This window comes from Hippocampus comes, unplaced genomic scaffold, assembly GCF_001891065.2.
Source record: "Hippocampus comes isolate QL1 unplaced genomic scaffold, H_comes_QL1_v1.1 scaffold568, whole genome shotgun sequence".
In the NCBI taxonomy this organism is placed as follows: domain Eukaryota; kingdom Metazoa; phylum Chordata; class Actinopteri; order Syngnathiformes; family Syngnathidae; genus Hippocampus; species Hippocampus comes.
In genome coordinates this window covers 416,202-435,407 of record NW_017842052.1, presented here as the reverse complement: position 1 = coordinate 435,407, position 19,206 = coordinate 416,202, and the positions used below count along the sequence as shown (strand labels likewise).

Below are 19,206 nucleotides of genomic sequence, written 5' to 3'. Positions count from 1 at the left end.
TTGCAACAGTTTGCAAGCGTGTTTTGCAAGCTTCATTGAGCCAAGGCACCCATTTCGCTTGAAGAGGAAAAAAAAAAGCAAACAAAAACATCAAATCTTGACTTTGGCCCCAAAGGCCGGACTTGTGTGCGCCTGTTCCACGGAGTTCTGTAAATTTGATCTCATCCCAGCGAAGGGGGAGGGGGGGGCATGACCCCGGCGCATCTTGTGCTTGTTCAACACTCGGGGCCTATCTCATCTGAGTTGCTCTCCAAATGCCGTTCAATTTCTTCTCCTGATAGACGGCGCTGCTCTTTGAGCCCCGCGGGAGCCCCCCGCCGCCGCCGCTCGTCTCAGAGCGCCTGCTTCCCTTTCATCGGGTCGCCCGCCAATTGTAAACAAGCCCGATGTGATGCTTACAGACGCAAAGGTCGGGAGAAAGGCAGATCGTCAACACGGGGGGGCCCGTCTCTCATCTTGCATATCGCGCCACTCGTGCAAGAGAAGTCAACGACACTATTTGGCTTCAGCGGGATCGAGTTTTGACTGGTTTCAAACTTGATCTTCAGACGTGGTTTGGAGCACCGTCGTTAACATATGGGGCTGATTGATGTCTTCTTCCTTCGTGGGCTGTTTTTTTTTCTTTTAAGGTTCCCTTCATCTTGAGTCACTTCTCAGTTAGATCATGACTCGTTGCAAAGACACAAAATCCATCCGTCCATCCATCCATTTTCTAATCCGCTGATCCTCAGGAGGGTCGCGGGATGCGCCGGAGCCGATCTCGGCCGTCTTCGGGCAGTAGGCGATGGACACCCTCGACTGGTCGCCAGCCAATCGCCGGGCACATAGAGACCAACGACCATTCAGGGGACAATTTCGAGTGTTCCATCAGCCTGCCACGCATGTTTTTGGAATGTGGGAGGAAACCGCGGAACCCGCAGAAAACCCACGCAGGCGCAGGGAGAACAGGCAAACTTTACACAGGAAGGTGGGAATCGAACCCTGCACATCTGCTCTGTGAGGCGAGCGCTCGAAACCGTCGTCCACCGTGCCACCTGTAAAGTTTAGTCTTTCTTTTTTTTCACATCACAAGAACAATGGCATTTGAACTCGGGTGCAGAGACTTTTTAGTCGAGGCAGACTGTTATTTTGGAATGCATCAAGTGCAAGTAAAACAGTGCGATTGTAACTCCTGCGCACCTCGTCATGCTTGAAGTCCCAGCACGGCACTGAAAATGCGCAGCGCGGTCGTTGACGCGCACGTCTGTGCTTTCGTGGCCCGCTTAGACTAACGCCGACGAGCCCCGGCCCAAAACGAGGAGGCTTCGCTTCATGAGTTGCTCGTGCCCTTAAGTTGCCGACATTCCCAAACGTGTCCCCGAGCCTCATAATGGTGAAAAATTGGACACGGCAAAAAGACGGCGTTGATTCGATGCCGTTTCACTTCATTTGATTTTATTTCACGCAGCCTTTTGAAGACATGAACACTGAACATGGCTTTGTCGCCTCTGATTAGACAATGAGGGATGTGGGGATGAGGCTCAGATTCCGATACAGATTGAGAGGCAATCACTTGATATACAATATCAAACACACCACGTCTGGACAGCATCCATTTTCATGTTGCCGTTTGGCAACCCAACGTGTGCTTTGAGTCAAATCCATTTGGACAGACTCGAGGCTTATCGTTCACCGTCCGGTCACTGACGCAAACAAAAACAGCAGTTTGACAAAGATAACGTCAGAATGGAGAAAACATTCAAGTTGTGTTTGGGAAAGAAACACCGTCTCAAAAGTGAAGCGGGACGGCTGAGCGCAACGCCGGCAGCAAACGGCCACGTAAACACAGAGGAAGGCGTTCGCCGAAGAAGTTGCGGGAGCCAAAGTCCCGGAGGTCATCGACGCTATCCCAAATGACCCGACGACGCCATACGCCGGGAACACGCCATCCGAGCGTGACGGACACGATGGCCAGTGCCCAAAATGCAAAGCTGTTTGGATCACAGTTGTTGATCGCATTGGTTTGGGTGCGCATTCACTCCCCGGTCAAGTCTCACCCAGCGGATGGAACCAGATGTGGCCCGCGAAAGCAAATCAAACACATCCACTTCCACGACGCTTGATAAAATCTTCCCCCAAAATGTCACATTTTCCGGTATCATAAATAAGAGAGAGCATTTTCTGCTGAGCAAAACCCCTCATGACAGTAGTTTGGACAATAGCCGATCAAACCGTTATTCTTGACTTCTTCATATGGTTTCGGTCCCAACGGTCCTCCGAGGGAAACGCTCACTACAATGTGACCGGCGACAAAAAAATGCGTTTCACACTCCGATGTACGGGACAGCAAATTAGGATCCAGTGTGTCATTAAAACTTTGACTGCAACGTTCATTCACTGCAATGTCAAAAAGGCACGCTTTTCAAAATGGAGCTTGGAACAAAATTTGACAATAAAGTTGTACTTGGTACTTGAAAATAGCTCATTTGGACGCTGGAGCAGCTGTCCCAGTGAGGAAAATTGTGAGCTTGAAAAGGGGGGGAGGGTAGAACACCAAAATGGTCTTGACGAGACGATCTTCCATTTTCTTTTCTTTTCTGAGGCTGGGCCACGATGGGTTGTGACCTGAGCAACGGTGATGTCATCAAGCAAGCTTGGCTCTCAACAGCCTCGTCAAAGGTCTCTCGGCGATGAGGATTCCTCGCTCTACCGAGCTTTTCACGATATCCTCGGAACTCATCCGGAGCCTAAAAGAAATTTGGATCACGCCGTCTCTGTCTATGATGTCGCTTTCCTTCAACCTTTCAACTTTGAAAGAAGGTGGCTTCGATTTTCTGATTCGAGTGACCCGCAAGGAGCCCAGGCTACTTCCTGCGTAGGTATGTTGCGCGCGCGACGTAGTAATCCATGCGCAGGAAGTAGTAGTTGGCACCCACAAAATAGTTCCCGGTGCGTCCATCGTAGCTGCAGCGTGTGCACAAAGCAGTTTTGTTTCGCCTTTTTCAAATGTCATGTCTGGGGCTCCGTAGTATTGGATTGGATTATTCAAGCTCAGCACCACTTTGGTCCGGGAAAGCGCTCCGTTGGCTGTCCCTGAAAAATGTAAACATCATCTTATACCCGCCCACCGTTTGCGCAACCGTGCGGCGGTATTGGCAAACTGGTGTTTCAAATGTAAACGTTCAACTTGACAGAAACGCGAGCCTTGCCCGCTACTTGCAGCTCATGAAAATCATCGGGAAGATGAACAGCATTGGGACTCGTCCGACTAAAGGGCAAAATAGTTGGGAGGAGGCGAGCTCCCCCCGTTTTCCTGCGGTGCATCGGGGAGATGCAGATTGGAGACGCAGAAATGAGGAGGGATCGATGGCGTCTTTCCGCCCATCGTTGGCTCACCGCCATCTCCGCTCTCGGGCACGGCAGACTCCTTTGGGCAAAAGCCGAGATCGAGTGCGTTTTGCATCTCGACCCGGTCCTGGCCGACGCCGTCGTTCGGCTTGGGCAGCCCGGCCCTCTCGTTTTCCAGCCTGCGATAGTTGTAAAAGTTCATGACGAAAAGGAAGATCCCGCCGCTGACGATCACGGCGCCGCACAAGAAGAAGAGGTACTGGTAGTCATTGTAGATATCCACCAGCAACGCTGGAAGGGAATCAAACCAGATGAAATCAGAAATGGAATTTGAAATCAGAAGCCACACATACGCAGAAGCGACAACTTATATATATTTTTTTTCCGTTAAGGATAAAAACACTTTGGAACGAGCGCGCAAGCGGTACGACGCAAGACCTGTCCCGCCAAACGGGCGCGTGCGATCGAGGGAGAAACAGAAAAAGGTTCATTTGAGAGGCGGCACATTGGAAAAAGAGCCTCCCAGAAGGCCATTTTGACAGCTGCCGGCAAAACCAATCAGAAGAGAGTTCCTTCTATCAGCCACGAGAGAAGTTGGCTGAAAAAGGACAAAATCGTCCATTTGCGTGATTGTGGGAAAGGAGCTGGGGAGGCTCCAACGGTCCAACCGTATGACGTGACTTTACAAGAGGGCATTTCGTGCGCTGTTTTTTTTTTCTCTCTCCAAAACGGGCAACTGTGTATTTGGAGCACCTTCACCCGTCACAGCGGCGGTCGCGCCGCTGTGAGCGATAGCCGTCATATGGTGAATGTCCGCGGGTGGCCACCCTCCGCACGAAGAGGGGGTTTTGTTTGGCAAAGCCTTAATGGGCTCCATCTGGCGTCGTCGCCTTTTCGAGCATCGGATAGGGGGGCGGGCGCACTGACGGGCAGCGGACCGAATCGAGCATCGTTAAACAGCCAAAGCAAAAAGCTCGTCAAACAAAGTCACCTCAATTCAATTTTTTCATTGCATCGGCCCAGACAATTTTGACTTAATTTTGTATTTTTCTGACAAATCTACACTATTGGTGATGACTCCATGTGGGTTTTTTTTTTTTTTTTGGTGGTTATTTTACAAATGAGTGACCAATCTAAAGCGTTGAAAATGCCTCGCTCTCTTTAACGATGCCATGTTCACATTTGAACAAAAAAAAACATTTTTCGGAGGCGCGAAGATTGGGCCCAAAACCAGCGAAATGTCAAATATGCGCTTTGGCTCAATCGAGGTTGGGAAACACTTTGGGTTTCCAAAATCGAACCTTGCGAGGAGCCGAGGTCATCCAATTCCACGCGCTGTTGCTTTTTTCCCCCCGGCTCGCATGTCACATGTGAAAACGAGATTAGAACGGAATTGCATCATGTGAACCACAGTCACACGCACGCCCAACCACGTCAATCATGCGACACCGGTCACGAGGTCACCGAATCGGGGCCGGAAGCGGATTCTCGTATCGGTCGTTACCTGCGGTGGGCGGTCCCAGCAGCATGGGGACGCACTCAACGATGGTGACCAGTCCGACGGCGCGAGGGAAGCGTCGAGGTCCCATCAGATCCATCAGGCACTCAAAGATGAGAGCGAAAACCATGCCGAAAGCCACGCCGAAAAATACGGCGTAGATCACCAAGAAGGTGTAGTTCTTGATGAGCGGGCAGAGTAAATGGCAGGTGCCGTTGAAGACCACGGCGAAGCTGAACAAGTACTGCACTCGGGGTCGGACCCACTTGCTGTTGGCAATCAGGCCGGTGCCGGGGCGAACAAACATGTCCACAAAGCCCATAATGGAGAGCAGATACGCCGCCGAGTACTTGTCGACGCCGCGACTGACGGCGTAGGCCGACAGGAACATGATGGGCGCGTAGGCGCCAAAAATGAACATGATGTTCCCGATGAGGTAGATCACAAAAGCTCGATCTTTGAAGAAGGACCAATCCACGATCTTCTTGGCGCGACCCTCGCAGCCGGGCTTCCGTCGCTCGCCGTCATCGGGTCGCTCCTCCACTTTGGTCGGCGGCGGATTCCGGGACCCGACGGGTCTCATCAAGGCCCCGGCGACACAACAGTGCAGCATCACCGCGCCCAGGATGAGAAAACTTCCTCTCCAGCCAAACTTGTCCAGTAGATATTGATTAAAAGGTGCCAAGAAGCACAAAAAAACGGGACTCCCCGCCATCGCCAGACCGTTGGCCAACGGACGCTTGGCCAGAAAATACTTGCTGATGATGGTGAGAGATGCGTTCAGGTTTAAGGCCAGTCCGCAGCCTGTGTGGAGACAAAAAGGGGCGGCGAAAATCAACGCGCATGAAGCCAAAACAATCTTCTCATGGTCACAACACCTAAAAAAAATAAATAAAATTCAGGAACGTACTTGGTAAAGTACGTGGACATGTTATTGCTTCCGAAGGCCACGATAAGAGATTATCCTGCCCGCGAATGTTGATACTCGCTCGTCCGAGTCAGTTCGTTCTCAACGGTCATGACACGATCGCAAACGGAGACCCAGCAAGCAAAAAATGGAATGGGAGAGGCTAGGACAGGGGGGGGGCAAACAAAACCAAAAATCTCACAAAACAGAGGAGGGCGAAAACACCTTTCGTCCCTTCCCAAGAAAATTTGGCCTCTGACAAAAACATGAAAGGGGAAACTGTCGGCCTTCGGGTGCCTCCGCCGCTATTATTCCAAGTGGAGGCACCACGGAGGCCTTCCGCCAACGCATCCCAACGACTGACGTGAAGTGTGACGCCGTCCTTGTTCAGGAATAACTCGTCGGAACGTTCGTCGCAACATTCGGAAGCGAGCCGCCCTCGCTCGCCGACGTGCATGAATTGAGGAACCCCGAGAACGATGGTCAAAAACGTGCAGGATAGCGGCCCGCCCAGGACCTGACCCGTGGCGACCGGAACACAGATAGCTTGAGCAAACTTTGCCAATTCAATCATCAACTGCCGAACAGCTGAGTGGACCACACCTTCAGGCTTCCGTACGTGCAAGCGAAAAGAGCCCCGTCGCGTTCGGGTGCAAGAGCGGGCCACGAGTGCCCGCCGGTATGACACGCGGGACCAAATGCCGCATGTATTCATCCCGACAAAGTTGTCCTTGGGTGGGTAATGAGCCACTAAAGAAGGCCCACGGGACAACCCGGATAAAAAGGCTGAGTAGCACACCGGCGGGCCACTTTATGCCATGCTTTGCGGGACCCTTGGGGGTGGGGGGGAGGGGCTTATGCACAGTCCTGGTCATGCTCCACTTTGAGCACATGGCTGCCTCCCCTCAGTCGCCGGAACGGGCACCCTGAAAGCAAAAAGCTATCGAGTCAAAAAGCAAAAAAAAAAAAAAAAAGAGGGGGGGGTGAGGAAGCGAAAAGACGTCATGTACCCAAAGCACAACAAACTAGTCGAACGAATACCTTACGAACGAAGCCAACAATAAATACAAATGTTGAAAACGGGAGCAGAGGAGTGTACCTGCAATGACGCCGATGCATAAGTAAAGGTAGACGATGGAGTTCCCAAAGGAAGCGGCGACCATGGAGGCCCCGCACATCAGGCCCCCCAGGATGACGATCGGTCGGCTTCCGTAGCGATCGACCAACGCGCTGCTCACTGGTCCTGCGCAATTATGAGAAGAGAAAATTGCGTCCGTCGTCAACACGATGACCTTCTTGATGAATTTTGCTCGCATGGTTGCTAATGCACGATTTAACCATCTGAATAGAATAAATCGAAGGGAAACGCTTCGCTGACAGTACGGAACAGATACTACAACATTACAATCACACATGATGAATTGTGAAAGGAGCAGCAAAGTGAGAAATGCGTCTTCTTCTTGTCAGTGGAGCGCAGCAACGACTTGCGGGAAGAAGCCGTCTCCAGGTCTGAGCATTCTGGTCGGAGATGGACCAGTGGACCGTATCGGCAAAGTTTAGCGGTTGTCGAAGCGGAAACGCTGCAAACGCGTTCCTATGCAAACACCCCCCGAGGACCGCTTAGGCACAACTCGCCAACACAGACGGGAGGCCGCAAGCAAACACGCAACAGCCATTCGTAGACAACCTTACGCACAAAATCCGACGATGAATCCGTCGCCTAAGCTTCAGATCGGGCCCACATTTAATAATAAGAATACATTTCATTTCTAAGCCCCTTTCAAAACACTCAAGGACACTTTACAATCAAAACAAGAACAATAAAACCACAAATAAAATTAGAAATGATAAAAGGAGAGATGAATTTAAACTGAGTATGCGATTTTAAATAGGCGGGTTTCACCAGTTTGGCCTCTCTGAGTTGAGGTCGGGTGAGGCAGAGACTTTTTTTATGGGCCAACTTTGAGCACAGCTCCATGAATTCTCGAAAAAAACAAACAAAAAAAAAACAGTCGACTGATTGCTCCTTTCATTTTGACATGCGCCAAGCTCTTTCCATCTTTCAAAAAAAAAAAAACCCAAAATAAACAAGGCCAAGTCGCGGATGTGAATGGGTTCTGCGCTCACAATTTTTTTTTTCATTTCTATCGCACTCTTTATAATATTTAGAAATCATTTCACTTTTCGGCAGAGTCTCAGATAAGAAAAAGGAATGGATGAGAGAGCGAGCGAGACGGCCTCCTTACTTGAAAGCTAATGAATGCACTCAGTTAAAAAAAAAAAAAAAACCCAAAAGAAACAAGGCCAAGTCGCGGATGTGAATGGGTTCTCCGCTCACAATATTATTTTTCATTTCTATCGCACTCTTTATCATATTTAGAAATCATTTCACTTTTCGGCAGAGTCTCAAATAAGAAAAAGGAATGGATGAGAGAGCGAGCGAGGCGGCCTTCTTACTTGAAAGCTAATGAATGCACCCAGTCATGTGGAGACACTTATCAATTTGACATGTCCTAAGGAGCTCACGCGACTGCAATTTCTTGCCCGGTGGAGAATCTTCACGTGATAACAGGTCGTGGCCGCTTAGGGACGGCCAAATATAGCGATTGTGCTCAATCACTTCACTTTTTTGCTCGAAACGAGGGTCATTCAATAAATAAGGTGAATTTTTTCGGTACAAGGACTTCGAAAACATTTTCCCATCTCTGCCCAAGCATCCATAATTCCCTCAGCGGAAAAATCTTTGGACCGATGTTATAGCGATTGTGCTCAATCACTTCACTTTTTTGCTCGAAACGAGGGTCATTCAATAAATAAGGAGAATTTTTTCAGTACAAGGACTTCGAAAACATTTTCCCATCCCTGCCCAAGCATCCATATTCCCTCAGCGTAAAAATCTTTGGACCGATGGCGCTCACAAAACGTGTGACTTCATCGTCACTTTGAAACTTGGTGCCAACTACTGCGATCTGCTGAGGCACGTCAAGAACAAACGCAGGCATCAACAGTCAGAAGGGTCATGTTGCAGCGTGACACCGCAAGGCCTCACGCAGCAGCCCAAACGGTGCAGACCATCAACGAGGTGGGCTGGGAACTGCTCCTTCATCCTCCTTCCAGCCCAGACGTTGCCCCTTCAGACTTGCACCCGTCAAAGCCTTCACGAGAGGCGCCAAGTTTGAAAGTGACCATGAAGTCAAAATTGTTGGAGGCTTCCATCTGTCTTTGAAATTCTTTTTCCCGAAAAATTCACCTTATTTAGTGAATGACTCTCAGATGACCCCCCCCCCGCCCCTTCTAGGGCTTATGCTTTATCTGATCAAATACAAATGCCAAATACATTTGGTTATTCTTTGACAGCAAAGCTGGAGGGACGACGCCTGAGCGGGTCAACTCACCTCCAGCATACATGGCTGCTAACATGATGGAAGAGATCCACGCGATCTCACTGTAGCCGGCTTGCAAGTCCAATTGGATATCCTTGAAGAAAATGGAGAGGGCTTTGGGCGTCGCGTAGGAAAAGCCAATGGAGATATGCGCCCCGATCACGACCATCCAACCCCAGCCACCGTCTGGCGGTTTGAAGTCCTGCTCACGGGTGGTCGGCGCGGGGGACATGTTCCTAATGAGAGCGGAAAAGCCGATGAGATTCGTTTTCCAAGCGCGAGGACTCCAATCGAGTTTGCGCTTTGCAGCCGGTCGCCTCAAGTTGTGTTCCCGCGATGTCCTCGGTAAGCTCACTTCAGCCTTTGTAGACACGAGAAGAAGTAAGGTCAAGTGAAATATTTGCCATCTACCTATACTGCCATCCACTACCGGATGACTTTCCTACACATGAGGAAAAATATTGGCATACTTTCAGGACAGCTGTTACGAGTTCGACGACACATGATTGAATGCAATTTGTTCGCACTTCACTCGTAGGAGTTATACAGACTAGTTGACTGGTTAATTTCTGCCAAACGACATTGAGAGTGTCACATTGACTAGCCATCCACTACCGGATGACTTTCCTACACATGAGGGGAAAAAAATGGCATACTTACAGGACAGCTGTTACGAGTACGACGACACATGATTGAATGCAATTTGTTAGCACTTCACTCGTAGGAGTTATACAGACCAGTTGACTGGTTAATTTCTCCCAAACGACATTGAGAGTGTCACATTGACTCGTGGCTGATGACCTCGGTGTTGCTGGCTGATTTCATGGACCCCGAACGAGAACAGGTTTCCCCAGGTGGCTACGTTGTTCAAACACGAGGCTACCCGGTTGTTTCAGCAGCAAGCGTATTCTTTTTTTTTTTTTTTTTTAAACATTGGAGCAACAGTTTGCGAGCATTCACCCAGGCGACGTTCATCTACATGTTGTTCCGCATGAATTCGGTGTACGAACTACCGGTAGATAATTTTGAAAAAAGTCGACGTGCATTGACCTGACTTGCATCACACGTGTGTCGATTTGAAATTTGAAAGCACGCAATACTTACTCACTTGTATTTGTCGCGCAGTACTCGTCCAGTTTTGCCTTACTGATGAGGGCAAAGAGCGTACACGAGGCGGCTTTCACTTGTGTGTGAAGAGTTACTCAGCCACTCCGAGTACAGTACAGTCGAACCTCTGACGTAATAACAGTCACCACGTAAGACGGAGACCGATTAGAGGGAACAAAAACTTCTCGTGTTACAGCACGCCAAGCACGGGGAAACGGCTGACCTGTCACACCGCCACGTTTTTAAGTGTAGCATTCATACGTATTTGTACACATACAGTTTTGGAAAAATAAAAAAAAAAGTGGTTCCACACTCTTCGACTAGCCGCAATGTTAACTGAAGATGTGAACCGCTTGGTCCTAACGTATCGCTACAAGACAATATGACGAATATGCATTTTAGACCGGTTCAAGCAGCACTTCCGCGTAAAAGAAAGAAAAAGTCGGCTTCGTGAGGACTTACCTTTTGTTAAGAGCCTCGTTCGCGGAAGCCCAAGGGAGTTCGGCAAACTTGGTCTGCTGCTCTGCGGGTCACGTGTCACCGGCGGTCGAGGAGGCGAGGAGGAGGGCAGGCTGGCGGCTACCGCGCGCTCCGCCAGCCTGGCCACTGCCAGTACAGTTGCGGCAACTGTGCGTAAGGATTTCTTTCCCTAACCACGTGTTTTTTAATTTTACGCCTTAGATTTGAAAACAGACATCAATCACTTGCGCTCCTTACTTTTGAACAAATGGGCTCGTTCATGGACGACTAGGCGAAGTCAAAATAATCATAAGAATGACGTAAACAGCGAGGAGGCCTACGTCAGCAGTCCACCGAGGACAGAAGGAACGGACTTCTGTTCACTTTCAATTGTTTTATTTTCAAGTTATGTGCAACGTGAATTTCACAGTTGAGCTCAACGAACCACTAGAAACCAGAACCCCGAAAAGACAAACCAGCAAAGTGGAGAAAAGCAGGAGAAATGGAGTAAAATAGCACCTGGATGCGCACGCACACACACACTTGATGAGATGAGCTTTTGTATTGCAGCCCAGGGCCGTGGACGCTTCAATTTACTGTTGCATTCTTAGCTTGTTGTACTGTCATTCATGACTGGTGTTTCAAAAGTAGTTTATCTGCAATGCTGGTGAGACGGTCCTGTACTACAGTGTGTGTGTGTGTGTGTGTGTGGGGGGGGGGGTCCAATTCAACTGTATTACTCGTGCAGGCAATCTTCTCAGAGCAGGTTTAATCTACCATAACTAAATAGGAAACAACAAAAAAGTGGGAAAAGCCACTGAAGACAACAACAACCAAAAAAAAACAAAACAAAACATCTATTTTTCAAGTTGTAAAAGAAACTGAAGTTTAAAAACTGTGCAAGTACAGCAAACCTATAGTACAGTATAATACACATGACCAAAAATGAACAATACAGTACTGTTTCAGTAGAAATCCTGAGAATTCCTCATAGCTCGCTTGCCAACTGTAAATAGTGTGAATGAAGCTTTAACATCAACTCTGCAGGGAGCCGCAAAAGTCGGCGCCTCCGGTTTTAATTTCACAGTGGTGTCAAATTCTTTTTTTCATGAATGCTTTGTTTGCAAGTATTATTAATTTTGTGGGGGCTGCGGGGGGGGCGATTGTAATAATGTTGCTGAGTGCGGGCCATTCTTGAGTTGTAGTGCAAAGATGACACAGGAATCGACAGTAATGTACTGAAAATGTCACACGGGCAGAAAAAAACGCCACTTGGCTGCGGTATTACTTCTGAGAAAAGATTGTCAAAAAACAAAGAAAAACGAAAGCAGCACCAACTGTTAGTCCACCGGCGGTGGCACGTCAAGACGGATTCATGGCCTTTTCCGAAGCGGTGCTTCTGCAAAACGAGCCTGCGTTTCAGGACTGTTGAAGTGAGAGCGATTCAGTGCAATGCTGAGTTTTCCGATATTGTTCATCGAGGAGGAGCGCTCCCGAGTCTGATGGCTCTCCTCGCAACCACAGGCACATCGGCATCTCGAGCGCCATCGCGCTAAACGGCAGGTCGCTTCAAGCCTGCGCCCGTGCTCCAGTGGAACGCGTGCGAGTTCAATATATGACAAGCACGCGCAAACAATCGACGCACTTTCATGGAGGTCATATCAAGACATGTAGCCTAATCACAGTTCCGAGAATTATTGCTACAACAAAAACCTTTCCAACATCCAGCTCTGTTATTACAAAGACCTCAAATGCCGTTTTTGCATTTAGGAGGAAGGCCGTTTTCGCCTGGTTACATCCGGTTCGAATGACGCTCCACAAAGCGAGCCATACAGAGCTCAATGCCGTTGCCTCATTAACACAAAATGTCCGGAAATGTCCTTTTTTCTCTCTCTCTTTCTCCTCCTCGTGGAATAACTCTGAAGTCTCTGAGGTAAACCTGGTCGTTGGTCTGAACTTCCCACTTAGTGTTGACACAAAGTTCACTCTTGTCATTTCTCCAATGTGGAGAGGGAATATTCCAACATGACACATCACAAGTTGTCTTCATGTGTGTGGGACACAAAATGGACACCAACTGAAAGGGTGGGAGGCACAAGCCCCCCATGCAACTGGAATCTTCCAAACAAAAAACGTGAAAATTGCTCAGAAGCCACACAGAGCGGATTGTGTGACACACTGGCGCTTGTGGAGGAAGAGGAGAGGATGCACAAATAGCATACAAAAACGACGGGAAATCACAACTACTCTTCAAAATAAGAAGTTTCAGAGATTTGACTCGGAGGAGGGATGCTGAGGGGCGAGGGGTACACACACAAACCTCAGAGTCAGCAAATGACTAATGAACAATGCTATTCATATTACCCGTATGAATATATATAGTTTATCTATTTATATACGTCTATATAGAATTTGACTTTCTGCTGAGATGTAGCATTCATATCTCCAGAGCGCACGCCACGTACATACATGCTTTTGTGGAACCTCAGCTACGTATCGCAAACAAATGAAAACAGCGTGGCTCAACAAGAAGCAAAACAAGTTGAGTAATTGCACTTATGATTCATTGTACGGTTTTCTAGAGCAAGCCTCGGTGTGGGTAGTTGGTGCTGTCGGGCGGGTCGGGGGTGGGAGGGAAATACTGCAATCTTTCAAAGCACCCCGGTTTTGATCTTGTCAAACCCAAAAGGTTCGACGGCTTAAGACATATTAAAAAAAACAAAAGGTCTTTGTGGCGCAAAGCCAAGAAGGTACGGCAAGACCAGGCACGAGGCAGGCAGGACCACACCGCCGCCTCGCCTCACGGATTCGGTTCACGCAACCGACCTAAAAAGCCGCATCAGAGCACCCGCTGCAGACACTGCGGATAGAGTTTGGCCACCACACATTCAAAATGGCGGCCCAAATCCCATAGGCGGTCGGGCGTCTCGTAGACTTTGGTCCATGCGTCCGCCTCGTCGTCGTACTGGTAAAGGGAGTTCTTGCGGCTGGTGCGGAACACGAGCTTCTCCACCATGACCTGCGTGGCCCGCACAAACAGGTGCAGTTTGCCTTGCAGCGGCATGGCCTTGATGTACGGGCTGGTGGCCTGGTCAAAGGGCAGGTCACGCTTTCGGCTCCAGCTGTTCTTCTCAATGTCGTAGGCTTCCACCGTGAACGTACGCTGGTGATTCTTGCAGATGCCGGCGATGTAGTAAATGCAGTTCTTGTAGAGGGCGGCCAGACCTTGGCTCCGAGGGATGCTCATCGGGGAAAGGTGACTCCAGTAGTCCTTACGAGGGTCAAAGCAGAAGAAATATTCACCTGTGGACAAGGGAAGGCAATTTGGAGTTTTCAACGGTCAGCATTTGTTTCGGTGGCCGATGACACCCGACAGGCGGCTGACTGATTGTTCAGTGATTCTTGAGCGTTTCTAGCCAATCATCAACCTTGTATTTTGTCACTGCAACTCGATCCAAAAGAGTCCCGTAGACCACTGTGTCCCATCACCTTTGCTAAAAACAATAAAGTTGATCAGTTTGAACACGAGTTAGCTTGTCTTTTGAGTCTATACCATTCAAGATAAGTTGAACATGATTTTCAAGTCATTGTATTCAGATTTTTGATTTCGATCTAACACCACGTCACAGCCGCATTGGAATTGGGTTTGTGGCAGCTGGAAGAGTAAATTGACATTTTCACCGTTGTGCCCCCACTATCACAGTCCAAGTGTTTTATGGAAATGCAAGTCCGGGCTGGAGAAAATCTCAATCTCACACATGAGCCACGCTGCACTGTGAGTGTTTTGAAGCCACCCCCCCAAAAAAATGCCTTTGACTAAGACGGCTTTAGCGTACCTTGGAGGACGTAGATCCGATCTCTGTACTCGACGGCGCTATGAAACTCCATGGCCACCGGCATCGGGCTCACGGCCGTCCAACAGTTGTCCCTGGCATCATAGCATTCGACAGACTTTAATGCGTTTCGACCGTCGCCTTCGTACACGCGGCCACCCAGCGCGTAGAGCTTCCCGCAGCAGTGTACCAGTCGGCAGCCAATTCTGGCTCGCAAAAGAGGCGCGTGCGGCAGCCACCGATTTCCCGCATGCTCGTACTGCCAGAAGTCGCTCTCCGCCCGATGGTCGATGGACACCTCGCTGTTGCTGGGCCGGTAGCCCCCGGCGATGTAGATGTCATTTTCCGAGGACACCAGGATCCCGACCTCTCGGAGGTCATTGGGCGGTTTGCACAGCTTGAACACCCTCCCCGTGGCCGTGTCCAGGCAAGGTACCGTCTGCTTCTTCCCTGAGTGTTTGTGAGCGGCGTCGAAGCAGATGACCATCTCGGACGCGGTCATTCCCAGGCGCTGGGGGCAACCGTTGGTGCCAGTGAGGCGGGCTTTGGCCTCGACGGGGTCTTTCGACAGGGAAAGGGCGCACGCAAACGGCGCAGGTATATGACTGAGGAAAGCGTCGTCCAGCAAAGGCAGACGGATGCACTGGGAAAACACCTCTGCCAGGTGGGCCTCGCGGCCACTCCGGTCGTGCTCCAGCCAGCGGATTATACTGTCATATACGTGCTCTTCTTTCTCCACATTGAGGTCATCATTGTTCAAAATGCTGACCAGCTGCTCCTTGGTCATCTGGAGAAACTCTTGCTCTTTTGAAACACACAGGAACTATCGCGCAAGGGGAAAAAAAAACAAGGACGCAATTTAAGGCGGTGAACCGCATACACCTACATGAGCACTTGTCACAGGTTTACGCATTTGTGATGGCGGATGTGATGGAACACGAAGGGGCATGAGTGACCAAAGATATTACAGGAAAAGGCTTCTTCCAAATATATAGAATGACATGACACCACGTTCACGTGAAATAACAAAGCTCGACATACTGTAAGAGGCTTCGCGTCACGATATGCCGGTCACTATTTTTATTTTCTGGTCAATGGGCTGTCACTTGTCTTGCGCTTTTCTACCTTTGGTACACGGTGACCCCCTTTACCAACTGATGACGCAGCAACTGGGGGTTCAGTATCTTGGTCGACCTCTGGGTTGGGAGACAACCACTCTACCACTGACCCAATGCCTCATTAATACCTATCGAAGAGCAAAACTTGAGACTCAAATGCCGACGCAACCTGCAAAACAAAGAACCAGAACCACCAAGACGGTCCCAAAGCGCTTCGCTGGGCTCACGTCACCAACTGCGGGTAGTCGGAGGTCGAGGGGGAGCTACTTGGGCAGAAGCAGCTTGGTAGCAACAACTTCGGCTGCTTACCGCCGCACCCAAACACGTTGTGGAGCCACTCCTAAGTCGCTAATCATTGCCGGCGTGGCGGCAAACAATTGACATTTCCGACAAGTGTCATACTCTCGAAGGGATTAAAAGTAGATGAATATACTATGAACTATTTACAACTGCTCAGTAATGTCATTTTCACAATAAAGTCCTGAGTTTACTTTACAGCAGAGGTTTATTTTCTCAATCAATTTAGGTTTTCTTCGAGACAAGAAAATTGAAGTTTGCTGCAGTAAACAATGTGAATTTAAGACATAAAAACTGTTGATTCAATTTAAAAAAAAGAAAGAGCCAATATTGTTCATTCATGATATCGTCCTGTTTTTTTTTTTTTAATGAAAGCCTTGATTCAGTTCCCCAGGATTGTGATATAGTGATAAGGAATTTTCACCCAGCCTTATGATAATGCAAATGATAATCAACAGGCTGGGTTAAACTGACCTTTTTGCGTATGTAGTCTTGTGAGCGTTCCTTCAGCTCCTGGTGTCCGTAGGCATCCGCAAACATGAAAACCCCGATGCAGTTCTGGGGGTCAAGCCTGCTGATCATAAACTGGGCACACTGGTCCTGCAGGGCGGGTATCTGGAAAATGCTGGCTGCGGTGAACAGGGCCTGGACATTGGACTCGGAGAGCGTGACCCTGGACGTGTAGGCATAGTCTAAGACAAGGTGCATAGATTCCGATTCCACCCCAACAATTCTGACCTCCCGTTGGCTGCTTTCTGTAAGGCCACTCGTGAACATGGACCTAGTAAGCGTGGGCACAGGGAAGAGAGCAAAATCATCAATTCTCATGCAATGAGTGCACCCAGATTCACGCTCGCAACCTCAACTTTTCTTCCGGCATATGTTATTGCTAACATGAGAGAATGGCCCATGTGCGCGTGTGCGTTTCATTTACTTACACGACTGTAACCAGTTCGTACCTAAAATAGGGGCTGATTGCGGCAAGAACATTGCGGTGACACGAGAAGGTCTTGCCGTGGTCCACTTCTACGACGATGTCTGTGAGCTGAGCTTCATCGTACAAAGCTTTAAGCTGCTGAAGGATATTGCAGGCGTGTACGGCATCTACCCCGTTATAGTTGGTGCTTGGAGGCGTCCCATTCTGAACTTGTAACAGCTTCCCTACCTCTAAATGCAGACAAAGAAGACATTAAAGATCAGCACAACATCTTGCAAGAAACAAAACTTGTGTTATAGGGCCACCAACTGGCCCCCCTCCCCTACCCTCCCAAAAAACATGTTGAAATGTATCAATGGCATTCCCAATCAGTTTAGTTGTGAAAAGTCGTGTTTACTTACCCTTATTAATGCATTCTTACCTGAAGCATTTGGTCTTCATAGAGTATACCACTACTGCCACATAATTCCATTATTGACCAATTTCCTGGATCTAACCCGGAGGCATTTATGAATCGCACTCCAATTCAACATTGCAAGCCCTCGCATTGCAAATTGAGAAGATATTTGCTGTCTAAAATATAAAATGCAGTTTGTATTGTGCACTTTACTTTATATTCATTATTCCCAAAACCGACAGAAAACGGAACGTGCAAATGATACACGGATTAACCTTGGAGATGTATTTGCAAAAAACAAACAAACAAAACAAAAACAAAAAAAATCATACACAGCACATTCTAGTAAGTAATGGGAATCGGTATGAAGATTTAAGAGTGAAATTTCAGGACCTTGGATATACTTCCAGAAACACGGTCATCATGTGTTTTGTAAAGGTAAACTGGTTGTGTTGATCTATGTGGGGTCTTCGAGAAAAAAAAGATCTCTATCCATTTTAGGTTTCGACGGTTTTCCCTATGGTAATGCCATTTGTAAACACGTTTCTTGTCACACGAGTAGAGCCACGTTGGTGGAATCTAAAGGGAAACCGTGCCTGACTCTTGTGATCTCATATTTATTGGGGGGGAGGGGGGCTTTCACAACACACACCTCGTGTTGAGCAACGCTCGCGACTTGACAGGACAAAGAGTTGAACTGAGCGGATTGCAAAACACAGCGGCGGATGGTAGCTAGCTCGCTGACCGAATTCACCGAAAACTCCGGTGCGGAGGAAGGACGCCACCTTTGCTGAACTACAACTTTTCCAATTGCCATCACAAGTCACGTCATAGGCGGTCGCTGTCGATTAAAAGCCGAGGTGATAAGTTATGAACGTTCCCTGGTCAACATCCACGCTGAACTTTTAGCAGACGGCAGCCCCCAAGCTAATATTTAGCATGCCATCCCTCAAGCCTCACCAGATATAATTCGATGATTAAACAAACAACTCCAGATGCTTCTAGCCCCAAATAAAATTCAGTTTCAACATAACATAAGAGGCGGAGTGTCTGTCATTAGTGGCGCTGAACGACGCGACCGCCTGAACTTTCAAAGCTTTGTCTGGAGTCACGAACAAGTGTTTACACAATCAGCTGTAGGTAGCAAGCTAACCGGCCGACGGTTAGCCACAGCGGCTAACGTTAGCCGCAAAGCCAAGCGAGCGACAGTCAAACACTCTTGAGGAGTCGTTTACAGCACGGCCTCCTTTTAGCAAGAACCCAACGTGTCACATATTGACAGTGAAGTCTACAAGCATATAGCCGCACAGTATATAACTTGACCGTGTTATTTACGTCTGGTTAGTACATAAAACGATTAAGATTTTTTTTTGCTAACCTGCACTGGCAGCCATTCTCTCCAGTCTGTCTCAGCAGGGCAGACCGAAACACGTCAGAGTGCACGGTGGAGCCCCGGAAACAAGAAGGATCCAATCGGACGCCGGGAAGCCAGCGTAACAGCCAATCACAATCTTTCTATCTAAAATAGGACAAAAAAATTGATTGGCTAAATGAGAACATGATACACATTAGTGTATTCGCCGTTGAGAGTACTGCATATATATATATATACACTGTAATATCACCAAAAAAGTCAGTGCAATAAGTGATTTGATTGCAAGAAAGTCCTTACATTTAGTTTTGTATTGAAGGGCCATCAACGCTAAACTGTATACAGTATCAGGCAAACATTTGAACTTGAAATCCGTTCCTCAAGTGTGTAAGCACAAGGATATTCATTAGTGACATCATAGACAACGATTTAGTGTGCGGCAAAGGTGTGCAATATTGTTCATCCATCCATCAATTTTCTTGGTGATCTGAGGAGCTCAGCCCGATGACTTTAAGCAAGGTACATTCTTGGCTGGTTTGATGATGGGGTTGGCTTCAGATAGTGGTTTGGA

At 48.5% G+C, this 19,206-nt stretch overlaps 2 protein-coding genes across 6 annotated transcripts; both read right to left on the bottom strand.

The window, feature by feature from the left end:
- Nucleotides 1-2,068: 2,068 nt before the first annotated feature.
- LOC109509877 (monocarboxylate transporter 2-like) lies at nt 2,069-10,941 on the bottom strand. 3 transcript variants are annotated; one of them, XR_002167007.1, is made up of 6 exons: nt 10,685-10,941; nt 9,128-9,351; nt 6,832-6,975; nt 4,832-5,629; nt 2,605-3,618; nt 2,069-2,481 (listed from the first exon to the last, which is right to left on the bottom strand). XR_002167007.1 is itself a non-coding variant. In XM_019859775.1 (5 exons), the coding sequence occupies exons 2-5, from the start codon at nt 9,345-9,347 to the stop codon at nt 3,248-3,250; spliced, it is 1,533 nt and encodes a 510-aa protein (XP_019715334.1). In that variant the 5' UTR covers nt 9,348-9,351; nt 10,685-10,941; the 3' UTR covers nt 2,069-3,247. The 3 variants fall into 3 exon arrangements, 2 of the variants coding, with proteins under 2 accessions (XP_019715334.1, XP_019715335.1); XM_019859775.1 differs by having other exon boundaries at nt 2,069-3,618; XM_019859776.1 differs by lacking the exon at nt 10,685-10,941 and adding an exon at nt 10,224-10,674 and having other exon boundaries at nt 2,069-3,618.
- A 119-nt stretch (nt 10,942-11,060) lies between these two features.
- kbtbd8 (kelch repeat and BTB (POZ) domain containing 8) lies at nt 11,061-18,786 on the bottom strand. Of its 3 annotated transcripts, none has more exons than XM_019859766.1 (5): nt 18,642-18,786; nt 16,868-17,096; nt 16,404-16,710; nt 14,518-15,337; nt 11,061-13,984 (listed from the first exon to the last, which is right to left on the bottom strand). In XM_019859766.1, the coding sequence occupies exons 1-5, from the start codon at nt 18,655-18,657 to the stop codon at nt 13,521-13,523; spliced, it is 1,836 nt and encodes a 611-aa protein (XP_019715325.1). In that variant the 5' UTR covers nt 18,658-18,786; the 3' UTR covers nt 11,061-13,520. The 3 variants fall into 3 exon arrangements, with proteins under 3 accessions (XP_019715325.1, XP_019715326.1, XP_019715327.1); XM_019859767.1 differs by having other exon boundaries at nt 16,889-17,096; nt 18,642-18,773; XM_019859768.1 differs by having other exon boundaries at nt 13,695-13,952; nt 18,642-18,782.
- Nucleotides 18,787-19,206: the final 420 nt, after the last annotated feature.